General features: G+C 49.3%; 1 protein-coding gene across 1 annotated transcript in view; it reads right to left on the reverse strand.

The window, feature by feature from the left end:
* The window catches only part of LHX4 (LIM homeobox 4), a gene marked incomplete at both ends in the record, with an annotated part of 42,941 nt that extends 24,902 nt beyond the window's left edge, over positions 1–18,039 (reverse strand). Inside the window, 2 exons of the mRNA XM_084249475.1 lie at positions 1,355–1,526; positions 17,964–18,039. Of these exons, the coding sequence (XP_084105601.1) occupies positions 1,355–1,526; positions 17,964–18,039 (248 nt within the window). The remainder of the gene's footprint in view (positions 1–1,354; positions 1,527–17,963) is intronic.
* Between the last annotated feature and the right edge of the window lie 1,357 nt (positions 18,040–19,396).

The following is a 19,396-nucleotide window of genomic DNA, read 5'->3' on the forward strand; positions in this document are numbered from 1 at the left end:
AATCAGGAGAACTCCAGTTCTGTGCCTAGCTCAGGTATTTCTCCCCATTTCTCCTCCAGGACCCCAGAACACACAGCCCCCGAGGGATGGGCACCACCTCCAGGGCTTCTCATTCCTGCCCTGTTGTCCAGGTTTTGGTGAACCTCCGAGAAACCCTGATGTTAATCCCATGGGCACCCAAACTAGGCTCTGGGTCACTGACCAACAACACAGCTCCTGTCCTTGGCTCTGCTGTCCCCAGCAGGTCCACTGAGGTACTGGCCTCGGTAACTGGGGTTATAGATTCTGGGGGGGATACTCCAGGCTAAATGCCACAGAAAATAAATTCTACAAGATCCCCTCATCTTGGCCCCAAACTCTAATAGAATTTTTTTCTGCTGGACCCAACACAGAATGAAAAATCAATTTATCACTCAGATGACAGACACTGTCCTAAGGTTTTTATACATATTAACTCATTTGAAGTTAGTAACAACCCTATGGGGTAGGAACTATTATTATCAGCCCTGTTTTACAGGCCAGCAAACCAAGACAGAGAAGTTAAATAACTGGTCCAGGGCCTCCCCTGGTGGCACAGTGGTTGAGCACTGGGCTGTGAAGCTGCCTGCAGCCTCTGCAGTGCCAGTTCAATCCCCGGCTGCAGGTGAGGGTCCCACATGGGGCGACAGACCTCTACTGCTGCGCCCGCTGCTCCCCTCAACAGTGTATTTCGTGGGTCTGCCTGTTCTGTTCCCCGCTCTGGCTCTGGTGAATTCTCTCACCCTCCCACGCTTCTGACTGTACCCAGTGCTTGTATAAATAAATAAATAAATCGTTAAAAAAAAAAAAAAACTGGTCCAGGAGCACACAGATAACAAGTGGGTCCCAACCCAGGCCGAGATCTTAATCATCACATATAACTGCTTCTTAGGCAGGTTTCCACTGAAACTGTCTGAGGCCAAGGCCACCATGACTGCTATAGGGAACAAATCTTCCAGGCATAGCCTGGGGGAAATACCTACTAGATTCTGCCAGGAGCCTCACCTGCTCTACAGGAACAATACAACCAAGTGGCCTGAGGCACCAACTCAGAAGGACTAAAAGAGCCATTCTTTTTAAGATTTGCCGAAATCCTTTGGGGGAAGTCAGGCTCAGGCCCTGCTGAAGCTCCTCCCTTGTTCCTTGTGGAAGCTCCCAGGCCAAGATTCTAGGCCTCAGGTAATGTATGGGGCAGATGATCAAAAGGGGGACCTCCGAGATCCTCCCCCGCCCTGCCCCATCCAGCCTCCCCACAAAGCTTTACTCTCCCTTCACTGGGAGAGGCAGAATCAGGCCAGGGCAGTGGCAGGAGGCTGCAGCTGAGGATCTCACTTACTTGAAGAAGTCCTCCTTGCAGTAGACGCTCCCAGCCCTGGAGAAGCACCTGTCAGCCAGCTGCATCTGGCAGTCTGCACACTTGAGGCAGGAGCTGTGCCAGTGTCTGTCCAGGACCTTCAGGATGAACTTGTCCAGGATGTGCTGGTTGCAGCCAGCACACTGGGGGATCTCTGCAGGGAGAGTAGAGAGGCAGCGTGAGCCTTCTGCACAGCACTGATAACCAGTTGAGGGCACCCCCACCCCCCAATGTGGATGCCTTCTCATTCTGCCTATGGTGGAAATGAACATAACCCAACTCCCTAGACTGCCACATAAAGATGTGCAGGTTGCACACTGCACAAATGGGCTGGTCAAGGGAGCAAGTGGGGACTGAAATTCTATACATGGCCCAGACCTGAGGGTGTTCCTGGAGACAGATTCTCAGTGTCTTTTGAGAGAATCTCAATATTTTAATGAACTGCAACAGAGTCCATGGATTGGCTCCCACAATATGCCCACTATCATATACTCAGACAAGAAAACTAGAAACTACTTTTCCAGACTCCCTTGCAGCTAGGGTTCTGAATATGATTCAGAGCCTGCCAATCCAGTGCACTTAGGAGGGACCTAAATTCAGAACTGTGTTGAATGAATGCACAGTTGAGGGACAGGCTTCCATTGTGCTGCTGGGGAACAGGGGTTTTGTAGTCACCATAGAGACAATGAAAGTCTGCAGAGCTGGGAGTTATTCCTGGAGGCTGCCCAGAGCTAGCTCCATTGTGTTGAGTGTCACCCAATACCTGGTAATTGATCACTTTCCAGTTTAATATTGAAGTAGATTCTGTCATCAGTAACTGAACCTTAACCACTGCCCTACACTGCTCTTGTCCTGGGTGACTCCCCATTTCTCTGCCAGCACATCTTCTCCAAGGGATTGTTTTAGGGAAGTTGATAATGTTTTAAGTCACTGAATTAGTTCCAAAACTTAAAAAATGATCATTTTTTTCCAAGCAGTGCTAAATAGCATCTCTATTTAGAAAGAAAGGAAGATGACAAATATTAAGAACAAAAACATAAAAATGCAAGCATCTGGTTTCCTATAGTAGCTTCCTGATATAGTAATTCCAAGGCTGACAACTGGGGAGTGGGCATTTCTCACTTCTAGTACAAATAGAACTTCTGTTAATTGTTTGTTTACACACTGTCTTTCCCACTGGAAGGTAGAATCCTCAAGGGGCAGGAGTTCTCAATTTTGTTTTGTCAGTTCCTAAACACAGTGCCTGGAACACAACAGCAACTCCACAGATATTTATCATGGAATAAATAATTGATCAAATCCTAAGCAGCTCACCTTGAAACAGCTTTCACTAAAGTCTCCTGCACACCCCCAAAATGTCAGCCAAAGTGGTAAAATCAAACCTCTCGTGAATCATATCTGTTTCTCCATTCATATGTTTGTTGGCTGTGATATAATTTTCAGGTGAAATAGTTCTCAGCATAGGCAGTTAGCCTCAAAGCATGAAGGGGAAAAAGGGAGGTGCGTGGTAGGTGGCTGGGGGGATTGAACATATCTACACCTAGGCAAAGAGAAAGCTTTCTCAAGTATTAAGACATTTGTATCTGAAACTTGTAGACAGGCTACTGGGACACTTGACACTAATGTCATCACTAGCCTTGACACAGTGTTAATCTTAAACCCAATTAAACCCCCAACCACAGATTGTTTCCTATGTGACTTTAGCAGCCACCTACATTTGTATGAAAGTCAGACCCAGAAAGTTGACACAATTCTCAAAGCAAACCATCCTGCAAGAACTACCTGGTGTCTCACTGAAGCAGATTGTTGTAGGTCTGGACACTTGCTGCCTGTCCCAACTTATATGGGATTTTTTTCTTTTCCTAAAGTTTTCCTTCTTGGCAAAGAAATTTAGTTCTAAATGTATCCAGCAAAGTGATAAGTACATGCTGATGGCAAGAATGTCTCCCAAAGGAGAGGGGGTAGATAGAACAAAGGGTAAAACCTTAGGTTCTAGAGCCAGACTGCCTGGGTTTGAATCCTAGCTCAGTTTTTACTGAATCAATTTCTTTGCCTCTCTCTGCCCTCTGTTTTTCTCACCTATAAAAGGGGATGGTGATGAATCCTCTTAGGATTGTGAAGAGTGAACAGCTCATCATCAGCATATAGTTGGTAATCAATCCAAATTTGCTGTTACTGTTAGACAACAGCAGTAACCAGGTGTGAGAAGTGGTTCTGTTGTGACCAAGGGAAAGTTAGGGACCCAACCTCTGACTCTCACTAAGAATTTCTGTATAAATGCCCGCCTCACACAGTAGCCAAACAAGGACCCATGGAAACAGTGGGTACTGTGCCCCCATGCAGGTGCCACCGAACCACACCCCGCCTCTCTCTAGGAACCGGCGGGGACTGATGTCCCCCAGCAGCCAAGGAGGGTTTCCACGCCCCAGCTGAAAGATTTGGCCACAGAAGTGAGACTACGAGGAGTGCACCATAAAGGGCATGGGGTTGCGGGTTTCTGCTGGTAAAGGTTGAGCATCTTTTGCAGCGAAAGGAAAGGAAAGACCTAGCAAGAAGCCCTCCGCGCTCAGGGAAGTGTTTAGGGGGCACAGGCACGCAGAGCATCACCAACCTTTGTCCTTCACCCCGCGTACCCCGCCGCCCAGCCGTGCGCACCGCCCAGGGGCTTCGCAATCACAAACTAGATTCCTGAGCGAGCTGTCAGGTACCGGCCCCGGGGAGGCAATGAACCCCTGCAAAACCGTTCTCCAGCGCCGGGCGCGCCGCCGCGGGCAGCCACCGGCACCCGCTCCCTCCCTCTCTTTGCCCGGCCCGGGCTCCGGGGCCAGAGGGCCGCCCATTGCCACCTCATCGTTACTTGGCCTTGCCTCCCAGGAAAGCTGCGGCTATATTTCTCTTCTCGGCCACCCATGCACCGGGATGCGGGCGAGGATGTATGCCCATGAAATTTATTTCGAGCAAGGTATCTTCCGGGAGCCTTAATATGATGAGTATTCAAGAGAGAATACATTAAAGCTAATGTATGCAGAGAAGGGCGGGCAGGGAGTTTTAGAGGCTTGGAAGCCGAGACAACATCACGTTCAGGCAGGACGCTAAAAGCAGACATTTCAGCCTCCAGCTCCGACAGGGAGCTGGGTCAGGCTGGGCCACAGAAGTAGGGGTTCTGGGGACCAAACTGGGGTCCCACCGGCTATGCAACCATGGAAGGGATATACTCAGGGTGCTCATAACTTAAAAAGCTGAAATACACTTTCCCAGAGTATTGTAGATGTTGGGAGAGAGCATTATTTAAAAACAAAGGTGGGGCCTCCCTGGTGGCCCAAGGGGTTAAGCACCGCACTCTGAAGCAATCTGCCGCCTCTGCAGCACCAGCTCGATCCCTGGGCCAGCCAGGGAGCAACCCACATGGCTCAGCAGACCTCTCCTGACTCTCCCGCTGCTCCCCTCAGCAGTGTATTTCAGTCAGTCTGCCTGTTCTGTTCCCCACTCTGTCTCTGGTGAATCTTCTCACCCCCTGCATCTCTGGCCTGCACCCCAGCTCTTGAATGCATAAATAAATAAATCTTTTAAAAAAATAAAAACAAAGGTAATGTAGAAACTATTTAAAAGATCCATAATATACCATTCATGATGTTGGTATATTATAATAAATAATATGGAATAATGATACATGATAAAACTAGATGTCAAGAGCCTGTTATATATATTATTGTGCCCATTTTACAGATGAGGAAACTGAGCCTCTGAGAGGTAAGCAGAAAAGGCCCCTCGGTGGGGAGCTAGGATTTGAACCAACAGCATGGGCTTAAGGTGGACTAGCAGGACCTGAGAACTGGAGGGGCCTGACACCCCACCCCACCAGGCTGGGTCTAAGCTGTCATTTCATGTGGGAAGGAGGAAGGCAAAGAGATGGTTCCAAAGCTACCCTGTGTACACTGACAGGGAGTAGATGAGTCACCGACCTCTCTTGCTATCTAACAAGTGGGCAAAGGGAAGCATTTGAGGCACAGATTTGGATCCTCTGGTCAGTGTGTACCTGTGCGGTGTGGGAAGGACACTTAATCTTAGGGGAGGACAGAAGCAGGAACCCTGCCTCTCTGATCTCTACTCAGATGCAAGGTGCTAGCTTGTTGATAGTGTCTGTCAAGTTCAGATTCATCCTTGTCTGTGAACTCAGACCCTACACTTCCGGTTATAGCACTGCAAGTAATTGTTTAAATTAGTATCAAATAGAAACTATCTAGAAAATTTTCAAAGAGCAATAACAAACTTTTCTTATTTTTACCTACAATAAATAAAAAATAATTACTATTATTATTCACAATTTGGAAAGCCTGAACAGGACAGAGATTTTATAGGTCTGTTGCCACAAATTTATAAATGTAAATTTGTAATTTACATTTCCAAGGAACAAGAGGATTTCCAAAGCCCTAGTAATCTCAACTCATTTCATGCAGTTTTTGATATCACAAAATTCCACTTTATTTTATTTTTTTTTGTGTGGGACCCTCGCCGGTGACTGGGGATTGAGCTGGCACTGCAGAAGCTGCTGGCAGCCTCGCAACCCAGCGCTCAACCGCTGCGCCACCAGAGGAGACCCACAAAATTCCACTTTAAAACCTAGAATTTAAGCAGACCCTTGGAATCTCTAAAACAGAATTTGTTCAGTAAACACAGTTCCCGACATGCGACATGCAGAGGCATTTCCTTTAAAATGAAATTTTTAATTTTATCTGTATGCAAGGGTTCGTGATAATGCTTTCTGCTGGAACTCTGCAGGGTAAACTCTGGCACAAAAAGACATGGCACCCCTAGATCAGTCAAAGAATTTGCAGAGGTACTGGGCCACCCACACCGAGGCACTCCCCAGGGCAGGGCCCATTTACCAGAGACTTCCCTCTGGCTCAAGGCACAAACCTAAGCCCTCAGGGAGAGCAGCAGTGTGTGTGTGTGCAGGAGCAGATACACCTGCTATCCACTCAGTCAGCATACACACTCATAGAGTCACACACACACATATTCACACACACTAACAATATACATAAAGACAGACACACCCACATACACACACTGACATAGAGAGAAACACACACCGTCACAAATAAACAAAAATATACTGACACTCACTCAGATATACAGTCTCCTGCACATACCACATCCACAGAGACACAGATAGGTGCATACACACATGTACACTCAAACACACAATTGTACATGAGCATACACCTCATAGATACTTACACACACATACACACAGTCACATGAGCACACACGTCCTCACACACAGGCTGAGGCACAGCCACTCAAAAAAGCAAATTCTTGTGAAGCCACATTTCCTATGGAAAAGAAGGCTTCTCGAATGAGGGAGCTGTTCAACCCTGGAGCAGTGGAGAAAATGGGCAGGGAGTACCATAGAAATCTCAAAGGAGAAGAGGAAACACTTTGTTCAAACATTGTTTTGGAAAACTGATGGGTTTGAATTAGAACTCTTTCAATTCTGGTTAGAGTTTAGATCTTCAAATCTTTAGGTCTACCCAGTTGTTTATAATAAAGCCCATATTGGAGACTGATAACCTGGGTTTAGATCCTGACTCTACCATGTATATGATCTTAGACAACACACTTAACCTCTTTCACCTCAGTTTTCTTATCTGTAAAGTGGGGAGAATAAGGGTGTCTCAGGGCTGCTGCATGAGTCCATTAGATAATCAACATAACCCCCCAAGCCTCATAATACCATTGCCTAGACCACGCTCAAGGGTCAGCCCCCTTCTTCATCCTATCTCTTGGCCAGTCACCAAGATGAATTTGTGTATTTACAGTATATCAAAATTACTTCATGTTTCATTATTTCTCTATATACCTTTTTTCTCTCCCCTACTCCCACCCCCACCAAATATTCACACCTCTCCTCTATCCCCTTAGTTCCAAAGCAGCTGGAAGATTCCCATCCTCTTTGATCAACATATTTCCAGAGTATGAACAGCAGACAATGCAAGCTTAGAAAGATTCAGTTTTTGGAATAAGGAAATCTGTCATAGTCCTCCCTTTACAGAATAAGGACAAATTTGCCGTGAATTCACTCCTCACATCTGAATGGTGAGGACATTGGAGATGAGTTTACCAATTTCCTGACCTCATTTTATGTTTGCTGTAATATATTCAGACAAGAGTGGGTTAGGTCCAATTAATATTCAAAGTTTCTAGTATTTTTCTTGGCGACACCAAGAAAATACCCAAAAGAAAAGTGACTAGTTCCTATTTGATAATGGCTAAAAATTCTTTATCTGTAGCTTAATGTACTTCATCATCAAGGAAGCTTATAAAACCCAGACATAAAACCCCGCCCTCCAAGAACCTGAGGTACCCAAGCTTATTTTTCTGAGTGGCTCGTCAGAAAATAGTTTCCATTTTAAGTCCCTAAATTTCTCCATTGGTGAAGTTTCAGAAAGCTGGGAAGTAGAAAAGATCAAAAAGTCTGATGTGATCTGTGGTAATCAAATTGCCCACTTCCCTCTGGTGATATATAATAAATATTGTGTATTTTTATTCTCCACTCACGTTTCTTCATTTCCAAGAAAATGCTCTCAAGGAATCAGGGGCCACCGTGAAACATTTCAGAGATGGTTTGTGTTTGTTTGTTTGATCGATTTTAATTCTTTGAAAAATGAGGTTTTCTATCTCTTTGGTCACAGAAGATCAACAGGGTGAGGAAAATTTTTTCCACCAAAGAGACTAAAACTAGAACTAATACACTTGACAATGACTTCTAAAATATATTCAAGAAGGTGCACCTTTGTGAAGAAATGAATTAAAATTTTCAGATATTTCCATTGGACTCATAATACTGATGGCTACTTAAATATTTTTTAAACTAAGTTATTCTGTGCTCATAGGAATAATGCTCATTTAACTATGCTCTGAGATCAGAATAATATTTTATTAAGTTGGAGCTTTGTATACAACCTTGCTTTTTTTGTCTTGGGTAAAGAGAATTCTTCTCTTTGTTTTTTCAAACATTGACTTTAGAGCTTAATGGTCAGGTAAGATTTTCTCGCTTCCTTCAGTGGGAGACTGGCTCTGTGAAAGACATTCCCAGGGTTCCTTTTTTTGCAGACTCCCACAACATCCCTGTCTATTTGGCCATCTTCTTGGGACACTCGGGAACACCCCAACCTTCTTATGGCAGCTCTAGCTGCCAAATGGGACGGAGCTCCTGGTCTTTGAGCACCTAAGATTGCCAGCACCCTGACCTTCATCACGTTCATTAACAAACTTATTTACTCTTCCCAGAGACCCTGTGAAAAGTGAATTGACATTGAAAAGGGCTTCCCTAGGGGTACAAGGTTGGGGGCCAACCTGGGGCTTGAACTTTTTTTTCTCTAAGACAGATTCTAGGGTTGCCTGAAGACGTACGTAGGCTTCTAAGGGTATTGCAAAAGCTACCTCTACCTGGTGGCTTTCCCCCAAATCTTCTTCCAGGTGACTTCTTAAAAGGAGTAAAGAAGTTGTTTTTTTATTTTTTCAATTATGTTTATTGAACGTAAAGTTGGTTTACATCATTGTATTTGTTTTAAGGGAGGTTCAGACCTCTACAAGTGTGTGTTTTCAAGCCATGCCTACCACCTTTGACTGCTGTCAAAAATAATATTTGGAAACACTTGTATGTTTCCAAAAACATTTAACTTTATGTGTTAACTTTGTGTTAATATTTAACTTAATGTGTTAACAAATTGAAAGGAGTAGCGAAATACAATTTTCAGGATGGGCATACAGACTTGAAATATTATGCAAATGTTTTTCTTGGAATTCTCCATTCCTTCCCCACATAGGAGGCGGGGGAACTACAGTCAGTGGCAGACATTACTCGTCCGTTAGTAAGAAAGAAGATGGTTTTTAAAAGGCAGGTTGGGGAAACACTCTGATGGGGGTTGATTTAGTCTGGGGGTCCCTAATTTTAAAGTATATCCATGTAAGCCCACAGGGCATACCAAGTATGATAGCATGCCCACCTAAACTCATACCCAAATTTTAGAATATCCAACTCTAAGAATTATAACTGTGGTGTAGTTAAATTAAAATTAAGCTAGTTAAAAGCCCCATTTACTGGATATATATTTCAAAAATAAAACTTTCCTATTCAAAGTCTCCACCATCACCACTGAAAATAAAATCTTGTTTTCTGACTGCAACTCCCCTTTTGAATTACTTGAGAATTGTGATCTAAGGAACTCGAGGACTAACGTATCAGTGCAGGCAGGCAGTCTCACACAAGTCTGAACCCCAGGATAATATTACGTGATAAATCCTAACAGGATGTGCTTCCCCTCCTGGAAATTTATTTGCTTTTTACCTACTTAAAACAATTCATTTTATTGAATAATTTATAACTTCCTTTTTATATTCCTCCTTATTCTAAATCAATGTATCTGAGGATACCAGAATATAATTTTCCAAAATGTTTTATAAATTTTCACTGACTAGATTTTCACAACCTCATAAGATTCATCTCATACACAACACAGCTGAAATACAAAATCTCAATATTTAGCCTTTGAAACTTAAGGAAAAAAGGTACATTGAACACCCCAGTGTTTTTGTGTTCAGTGTGACAACATTTGAACACTGACTGTGTTCAGCTGGGCCAGCCACAAAAAATATTGGAAAAGTCTAGTGAAAAAGAAAACTGGCATCACATTTAAGGTAAATTGTATTTTCTATTATATTTATATATTTTAAAAGCACATCAATCTGTACACGTCTTTTCTAATTTCTGGTTTTTTCCTAGTTTGTCTTGACAAATGATTAACAACTACAAAAAGATCAGAAAATCCTTATATTAAAAATGGCCATGACTAATGTAGATTTTTCCCCCAGCACTTCTCCTCCAGAATCTTCCTACCACCCCTCAGATTTTGTTTCATTTGGTCATTTGGGGCCCCTTTGAAAATCTCTTTTGTTCTTGTTCTTTGACAGCTCAAAAATAGTAACCTCTTCAATAGAAAATTAAATTCAAAAGTATCCTACAGATAATTTCGATGTTGCCATCTGAAGGCTGAATTTGGATAGCATTTTAATGGAAGGACTCCCATAGCAAATAAAATACACAGTGTAAATATGTATGTGAAAGGACGGGGTAATCTTCTAGATTATATATGGACACAGAATTAGTATTCTTCAGCAGGACATCCAATAGTCTCTGTAATTGCAAATAAAACAGAAAATCACAAACAAATCCAAAACAATCTATGGAAATGCTGTTGCCTCATCTATTTGCACTCCATTTTCACGTTTAATCCTTGCTCAATTTCCACAATTTGTTTTTCTGATGTCTCATTCTGTAACCATATTCCATATGTTTGGCAACCTCTCCCTCATAAGAAGAAACTTTCAATTAATTTGGCTGCAAGTTTTGTCTCTATTAAGCTATTCCCAGAACCAATCCTTAACCCCCTAACATTATAATTAAAGCAAATTACACTTTAAAGGCATTTGGGGTTGACGTACCGCAGTAAAACTTTTGTAGCTAGAACCAGACTAAGTACAATATGATAGAGGGAAGTGGGAGGCAGGGAGAGCTGAGAAAAGAAATGCACCAAAATAACAACAAGAGTTAGGACTTGCTTCCCAAGACGATTTTCAGCCCATCACTAATAGTTAACCCAAAGTACATGCTCCAAGGGAGAATCAGTTTCAATTTTGCCAATTAAACCCAACCTGTCCACCTACTTTCTACATCAGTGCCTCAAAATGGTTGATTTGCGCTCCATTTTGGTCAGGTCTCCTATAAAATTGAGGATTGAAAAAGGCAAAACCTCACAGTACATCCATTTTTAGTTGATTTCTTCTCACCACAAACAATAGCCCAGTTCCAGGGCGGCATCTGTCCTGGACACTGAAACTGCCCTTCACTCTCAGGGTTCCCAGCAAGAGGGTGGGGGTGTCTCCCCGCCCTGAGCATGTTGGTTACTCAGTCCTTAATAAAACCCCTGTGCTGAGAATTCAGGCACAAAACCATTTTCCTCCATGCATAAAGGGGCACAAAGGAAGGAGAAAACTAAGAGAGGGGAGGCAGTAGGGAGGGAGAAAGGAAGAAGGGAAAGACAGGGGGAGACGGACATTCAAGCCATGATGGAATTTGCTAAAAGCAGTAGACTTGTTTGCTCAGATCTGTCTTATGGGCATTTCAGGAAGGGGGAAAAGGCAGAAAATCATTGCAAAAGTAAAATGTCACACACACACACCCCCAGCCATCTCTGAATCCAGGAGGTTCTACAAATTGCCACTTCCAGTTTGTCTTCAGCAGTGGATTTCCCAAAATGGATAATAATGCTCCTTTCCTCCTTTCATCAGCTAAACTGTTTCCAAGTCTCTATGCATTCCAAAGCTTCTCAGCTCTAATCCTGATAAATTTCCTTGACCGCAAGAAATGACACAAGTTCTTCCATCCAACTCCACAACCCTCCCCCACCCACAGCTCTTCAATTTGGAGGAGACGAGTTTCCCATCTGAGACACACCGAAGGTCCACCATTCTAGATCAAAACCAGAGGCTCAAAGGAGATTTCTCAAAGACAGAAAGAAGGTTAGTTCCTCTTAATTAATTTTCCATCCTTGGACACTACAGGTGCAACCCAACCCCCGCTCCCTCCACTGCATCCCGGCCAGGGTGCCTCTCTGGACTCTGGCTGCTAATGCTGTGCTAAGTAATCACTAATTGACTGTAGCACAAGTGAAAGAAAGGGCACAAAATCCGAGGCAAATGGGAAGTTAGGACAATGGAAATATTTAGGACTTGAGGCTGTCTACACCTGGTCAGCGGGGTCATCAGGTCACTGCTCAGAATACAAGAGGCCCGTGAGCCCTGTTTTGTCTGCTCAGTGGAAAGAAATTGCTTTACCGGTTTCTCCGCCTCCCTCCAACCCTACCTCACCTCTCAGAGGACTGCATTTGTTAAAAAATCGACCTCAGTATTTGCAGTCAGGTAGGCGGTCTCCAAGACGTCTTGAGGACTCACGTAGCTCTAATCCCCCAGCATTCAAGCCTACATTCTTGCCTTAACCCGCTTTGGTTTTGGCGTGTCCAGGAGGGACCCCCAGCTTAGGTCTTCCTTCCTTCTGCTTCCCGCCGCCCCGGGTTTTATCCTGCCCGGGCTTTGCTAGTAATTTCTCTCCTTCCTAATTAGTTTCAGCTTCAGATTCCTTTAAAAATATATTGGCCCTGCCGTCTAAGAAAAAGTTAGAAAAAAGAAAACAAAAACCACCTATCTTAGATGAAGCAGCCTCTGGGCGCCAGGGGTGAAGCCCCCCCCCCCCCCCCCGCACTGTCCCTGGCCGGCTTCCTCTCGGAGGGTGCAACCCGCGCCACTTGGTCTTCTCAGGCGCACAGTGTCACCAACTCACCGGGTCGAGTTATTTTATACCGTCAGCTGCCCAGGCAGAGACTTCGTTTCTCTGGAGTCTGACCCGTTTGGCGCTCTCGTCAAGGTCCGCTAAGCGCGGGGAGCGGGACCTGCAGCCCAGGTTCGAAAGGGGGCGCGAAGCGGGAACCCGCGGGCTGCCCCCGGCTCTGTGAAAGAGGAGCCTCTCCCCTCACCGGAGAACCGCGTTAAGGTTAAAAAGTCACGGGAAGGCTCGTGCCGCCCGCGTTGGGGGTTAGTTTGGTCACCCCCAATGCACAGCATGAAAATGCATAACACGAGGGAAAGAAAGGGCACACGGAGGGAGACTTCAGCGGGCTTCCTGCGCCGGGCGGCCGTCGGCTCTCCAGCTTGCCGCGCATCCTCGGGCGGAAAAAGTCTCGCCACCCCTCCAAGGCGGCAGAGAAGGGGCTGGCCGATCTCAGCCCGCTCGGGGCCTCTCGGGTGAATCAGCTGGGAAAAGGAACCGTCAGGTGCTGAAGTCCGCCGGCCACAGCGCAGGAAGGCCGCATGCGGTGCGCGGTGGACACAGAGGCGGTGCCGTCTCCTGCCTACTTCGCAGCCGCGACCTCTGCGGAGACGGTGCGCGCACAACCTTCTCTCCAAAAGGCAGCTCTCTCTGCACCTGCCTCCACGGGCCAGCTCTCAAAAACCCCGGGGCACACAGGGAGCGAGCGCCCGGGATCGGGCACCGCCCGCCGGGAGCAGCAAACGCGAGTTGAAGGAATTCCTTGCTAGCTCCGCAGGCCGCCCAGGCCGCCGGCGTCCTGGCCGGGTCTCAGCGAGGTCACGCAGGTCGCTGCGCGGGTCCTGGGGACTCCCCTCCCGCCCAGCGGGGCCTGGCGCTGCTTTTCCTAAAGCCCGGATCGCGACCACGCTAGGAAACCATTGAGTTAGGTCCTGCTTTCTCCTCTCAGCCCCAACTCCCCAGCTTTCCTGGACCCTGGGGACCACTCAGCGCAGACCTTCGCCCCTTAGCCGCTCCACCTGTCGGCTCCTGGTCAGGGTTAAGTCGTTAATTCCGTGCCCTGAGCTCACTGGTGCTGCGCCTTCCTAAGTTCCCCTGAGGTCCTGGCTGCCCTCTCTGACCAGGCAGTGGAACAGAGCCCCATCGCCCCTCGGATGCGATCGTCAGTCGCTGCCCTGACTGCCGAGGTCAACCGTTTCTCCAGATTCCCTCCTGGGAGGTGCGCAGCTCTGGTCACAGGTTCAGCGGGGATCCTTGTGTTTAGGGAGTTCAAATCCCCAAGCCTCGAGATCCCCTTCTACTGTCAAGAAGAATCTGGACTTTAAAAGTTGGTTGGAAACTGAAAATATTTTTGTGACTCAGAGATTTGCAGTGCCAGGATTGCTGTCTCTATCAAAATCTGATATAATTCTCTCTCTCTCTCCCTCCCTCCCTCCCTCCCTCCTAGAAAAAAAAGGAAAAAAACAGAATTTTCCTCAACTCAATCAGAAAAGGCAGGAATGGAAAAAAGAGCAAAATGCAGGCCAGAGTTGGAGAGAACTCCAGTCACCTGTGTAAATGAGTCTACTCCACCTGCTAACAAACGGCTTTCAAGAAAGATGATAATGTGGGGGGGGGGGAGTTCTGGATGACACTGGTGCTGGGAAGAAATCCTTCATCCAGATCCTACCAAATCCAAGATCAGATAGAGGTAGATATTTTAGGAGACAAGGAAGAGACCTGAGGTGCCCCAGGTAACCCTCCCCCACTCCTCCCACCTGGGTAGACAGGCTCTCCAGCCAGCGTTCTCAGGGGACCTGGCGTCTTTGTCCTTTCCCTGGGTTCCCAGGGAGACTCCATGGGCAGTGGGTCAAAACTGAGAGCAAGGGGTGAATAAAGCATCATTTATGTCCTTCCTATAAGTCCTCAACTTTTCTGAATGATCTTGGCAGACATGAGGGGCTAGCGGTGCCCAGATGTGTGCAGGGATTGCTGAATTCCGGAAGGACAGAGACTTGGGGACACTCTTCGTGCCAAGGTGGTGCCTGAGAGGATCCTGGTGTTCCTATACTCCCGAGGAGCTGAGGGAATGACCCAGACTTAGGCAGGTTATGCCTAAAACAATAGAGAAAGAGACCAAGTCCCTAAATAATGGGCCAGTAGCCTGGCGCCACTGACTTGGGATGCTGTCTCTTTCTAAATCTATCCAAGCCAGAGAAAGACACTTCAGCCTTCAAAAGGGGTACTTGGGCTGTGCTGGACATGACCCAAGCACGCAGCCTCCTGCAAACAGAGCACCCCACCACCCAGAGCCAGGAGCTCTGTAACCATTGATGAAAGGCAGGATGGGGTGCTGCCAAGCCGACTGTTGGAGATTTAAGGGGTGGCTATGGTCTCTACCCCAAGTTGCACTTGAGATAGTGCCCAGTCTCCTTCACCAGATCCTTCCTAAACTGCTCTCACAACTTGTCCTGAGAAGTCTGAAATGCTCATAGAACAGATCTGGTTGCCCTGAGGCTGTCGGAGAGTGAAGGCTGATACCAGACCCACAGCTTCTCCGCCACTGTGCCGCAGGAGGAGGGCAGGCAGCCGCACTAAGGAACTGTCTGCCCAGGAGCGGGCAGTGGCTGGGGGAAGGGGATTCAGTGTAAAGAAGAGGACAGCAAAGAAAGAGAAATGATTACATTACTTGGTAAGTTTTCTCTGAAGGGAATGCCCTTCACTCACCCCCAAATAAAAGAATATTCTGACCACTGAAAGCAAACTGGATTAAAACCGTCTAAAATGCCCCTAGAAGCCAAGGCACCAGCAGCACTGAGGTTAGGGGAGCCCTAGACATGTGCTTATAAGAGATTCAGTTGTGATGCCTCAGGGTGAAGATACAGAACCTGCCTGTGTATTGGGGGTGGGAGGAAAAAAGCAACCCAATCTTCCACTTGGCGTTCGGAAGGACCCCTTGGGATGGCCTTTTCGTAGTTCCCTGGGATTACCCGCCTTCCTCCCTAAGACCCAAAGGCTGTTTCCCACCCCTATCCTGAGTTTCTAGCTCCATGTCCACAAAAGAGCAGCTGTGTAACCTAGTTCCTAGTACCAACAACTGAATACCTAATGGCCAGATCTGCTGGAACGGAAATAGGGTACAATCCACATACATCTAAAAAGAAAAAAAGAAAGTGGTATTCCAAAGTATTCAGGGATAGGGTCTTTCCATTTTGACCAGTGCCTCCTCCAACCAATGCCACAGAACAGGTCAAGACAAAAGGAAGGTATTGCCTTGCCGGGCTGCCTTGGAATGAGAGTTTTTTTCCGACCCCATTAAGTTTTCCACAGTTAGAACCCAGACTCAGAGCCCTGGTTGACTGTAGGTGTGAAAATGAGTTCCAGGCTTTTAGGAAATGGAGTTCATGATGATGAAATCAAAGTTGTCTCTAAGAGAAGTGAAAAGTGAGGCAATCTGAGAGTGTGTTGGACATCCCAAGAAAAACCATCAGAATAGAGCCGGCTCACTGTCCGTGTTTCCAGGCCACCTTCTGACCACAGCTATTAAAGCACAGGCATACCTAGACAACAAGGACTGGAGTCACACACGCACGCAGCTAGATCACTCACAGAGTTAGATCAGCTTCAGGACTTGGGGTACCTCTGCCAGGGCTTGTGTTCTTTGCCTACAGGGGCTGAAAACCCACTCCCTTGCTGCCTGTGGTGGGATGACGACAGTAAAGGGGGGCAGTGAGCCCCCAACACCTTTTACAAACACATCTAGCCGGTAATAAACTCTCCAAGGTCCGGCACAGAAATGAAACTGTCGACAGTTGACAGAAAAAGACACAAAGGATAACGGTGGGTTATTGTCAAGGAACAACGTAAATAGCTTGGGCGGGGGTGAGGGGGGTGGTCTGTCTTCTTCTAGTGCCTTCTCAGAAACCCTCAGGGAAGCCCGGGATACAGGCTCACCAGCCTGCCCTTTGAGGTGTAGCCGAGGCAGAAATCTTGCCAGGAAGAGCCCGGGCGCAGGAGGGCGCGCTGGCGCTCCCGAGAACGTAGGTAGGCAGCATCAGTGGATGAACCGGTCCTTAAAATAAACCTAAAGGCTGTAACGACCTCTGGCTTAAAAAGGAGCGGGCAGAAGCACAGCCCCTTGGCAAGCGGAATGAGGGATTTCTCCAGGCTGACAGAGGCGGTCCGCGGAGCGCGCGAACCTGCAAGCAGACTCGCACAGCGTCCGCCCCTCGGCGACGCCAGGTACCTACATCGGCCTCCGCACAGATTCTCCCTCGCAGACTCTCGGTACCGGAATGTAAAACGAAGACAGAGTCCCTCTGGGAAAATCCCTGCGCACGCACACCCATGCACACACACACATACAGGGAAGGAGAGAGAGAGAGACAGACAGACAGACAGACAGGCAGACTGACTTGGGGATAAATATGGAGCTCCTGCCCCTTGCTAATTTGGGGCGTGGGAAGAAAGCCCGAGGGCGAGCAGCCCACCAGTCACTCCCCTTCCGAGTCGGACCCATTCTGAGAGGCTGCCTTCGCGTGCGCAAAAGCTGTCCCAGAGTTCACAACTTGGTCCGGTCGCTTCTCCCTCCCCTGCATTCCTCGGCGGGCTGGAACGTGGCGAGTGGACTCCCTCCCTAGGAGCAGGCAGTCCCCGGCAGCTCGGGCGGCGGGCGCTGTGGGCAGCCTCCACTGCGGACGCCCCGGGCGCGCACGCACTGCGCGGGGATGGAGCGGTGGCCTGGACTTCCCCGCCGCCAACCCTAGAGGCGGGGGACGCGCTCTCCAACTTCCCGCCAGCTGGGGTGAAGTTGCACTAGCGGTACTAGGCGCTTTGACCGCAGCGCAAGGTGATTTGAGTGGAGACCACCCCGCCGACAGGCCTGGCCTTCAGCTCGTGCCCCAAATGGCCCCAAATAACACTCTCTCCAATGCTCCCAGAAAATCCATAGGCTGGGGATGCGGAGTTTGGTACCCTAGGTTCGCCAGGAGCCTGATCCGGGAGGCTTTCACTTTTGGCTCCAAAAGCCAAGATCCAGGCCCTTCCACGCACTCTGGCGGGTGCCCCTGCCCTGTGACCGCCTCTGCTCCGGGGCTGTCGGTCCCTCGCTCCGCCCGCCGCCCCTCCGGTCCAGGCAACGCGCAGCGTCCGGCCCGCCCCGCACCGGCCGCGGCTGCTAGCTGTCGTGTTATCAAATTCAATCAGAGAGAAAGGGGGGTGTCTTACGTTGCATCGGCACGCCAAGCATCTCCGGGAGCCCCTTGACAGCCCCCTCCGCGGGGACGGCTGCGCTCTGCATCATCTCGGAGCGAGAGCCAGCGAGTCGCAGTGCACGGAGGTCTCTCGCTCTCTCGCTCAAGCTGGATTCAGAAATTTGAAAATAATAATGAAAACCCCAACCAGGCCGCCAGAGTCACGGTGGCCGCTGGAGTCACGGTGGCAACTGGACCCTCCGCCTCTCGGGAGGATTCCACAGGCTGGCTGTCCCCTCCCCCGCCAGCCCTCGGTCTGTTTCGAATCCCTTTGATCTCGCTCTCCCGGGCTGGTGCACATCCCGGGTTGAGGAGACGCTGTTGCTGCAGCTCTGGCTTTTTTCCTCTCCTCCTTCCCCCGCCCGCTCCCTCTCCCTCCCCCTCCACCCTTCGCGTGCCGGCCGCCCGGAGGCCGCGGTCACCCAGGCATTTTGATTCATTCACACTGCAGGAGCGGCCGTGACGTCGCTTTCCGCAGGGAGGCCCGCCCTTCAGCCGATCCCCCCCCCCCGCGGCCGCGGACGCACGACCCCGGCCGGAGTGGGGGGTCCCCGCACCCCAAGAGAGGCCGAGCGGGCAGGAGGGCGGGGCCGCAGGGAGCGGGGCGTGGCCTCGCGGCTGCACAGCGCCCCCCTCCCCAGCCCCCCACCCCGAGGTGCTGGCGCGCGTCCTGGGTATAAATACTGCGGCTGAGCCGGCCGCGGCAGCAGGTGGTCCGGGACAGCGGCGCGTGGGTCTCTCAGGTTTCCGTGGGTCTTTTTGGGGCTCCCGCCAGGGTTGGCGGCGCATGTTCTCGCCTCCCCTCCTTTCTATCCGAGGAAAGGGGAAGGGGGAGGCAGACCCCTCGGAGGCCAGGGCCTCAGGCGGTGTCCCCCTGTGCGCTCGCGGTCCTGGGCTTCTCTCCACCGGAATGAGCTCGCTCGGTCACCAGATGACTCCATCCTCTCGTCCTCCTCCTCCTCCTTTTTTCTAGCCAATTCCTTTCCCGCCGGCGCTTCCCAGCCCTTGCTCTCTCCCCCGCGTCTGGCTGAGGCCGGGCCAGGGACAGCCCGTACTCGGCCCGGAACACGCGAGTCACGCAGCGGCGGCGGCGGGCTGGACGCGGCGGCCGGGGGCTGCGAGCGGAGGTGGCGCGGCTGGGGACCCCAGTGCGCGCCCCCGCACGCCGCGGCCTGCAGCCCTGAGTCTGCTCCCCCTCCTCGGCCTCGTCGGGGCTCAGCGCCTCTGGGCGGCGGGGCCTCCCGGGCCGCGTTGCCCGCGTGCGCCCCGCTGGAGCTGGCCCTGAGTCCCCGGGGACCGCTCCGCCGGCTGCGCTGCCACCGCGGGCGCTTTGAACTACTCTCGACCTTGTGCGCCCAGGACGGCGGCGCGCGCGCGCGGACCCGCCCGGACTCCGCGAAGGGACTG

This window comes from Talpa europaea (assembly GCF_964194135.1).
Source record: "Talpa europaea genome assembly, chromosome: 12".
Classification (NCBI taxonomy): Eukaryota; Metazoa; Chordata; class Mammalia; order Eulipotyphla; family Talpidae; genus Talpa; species Talpa europaea.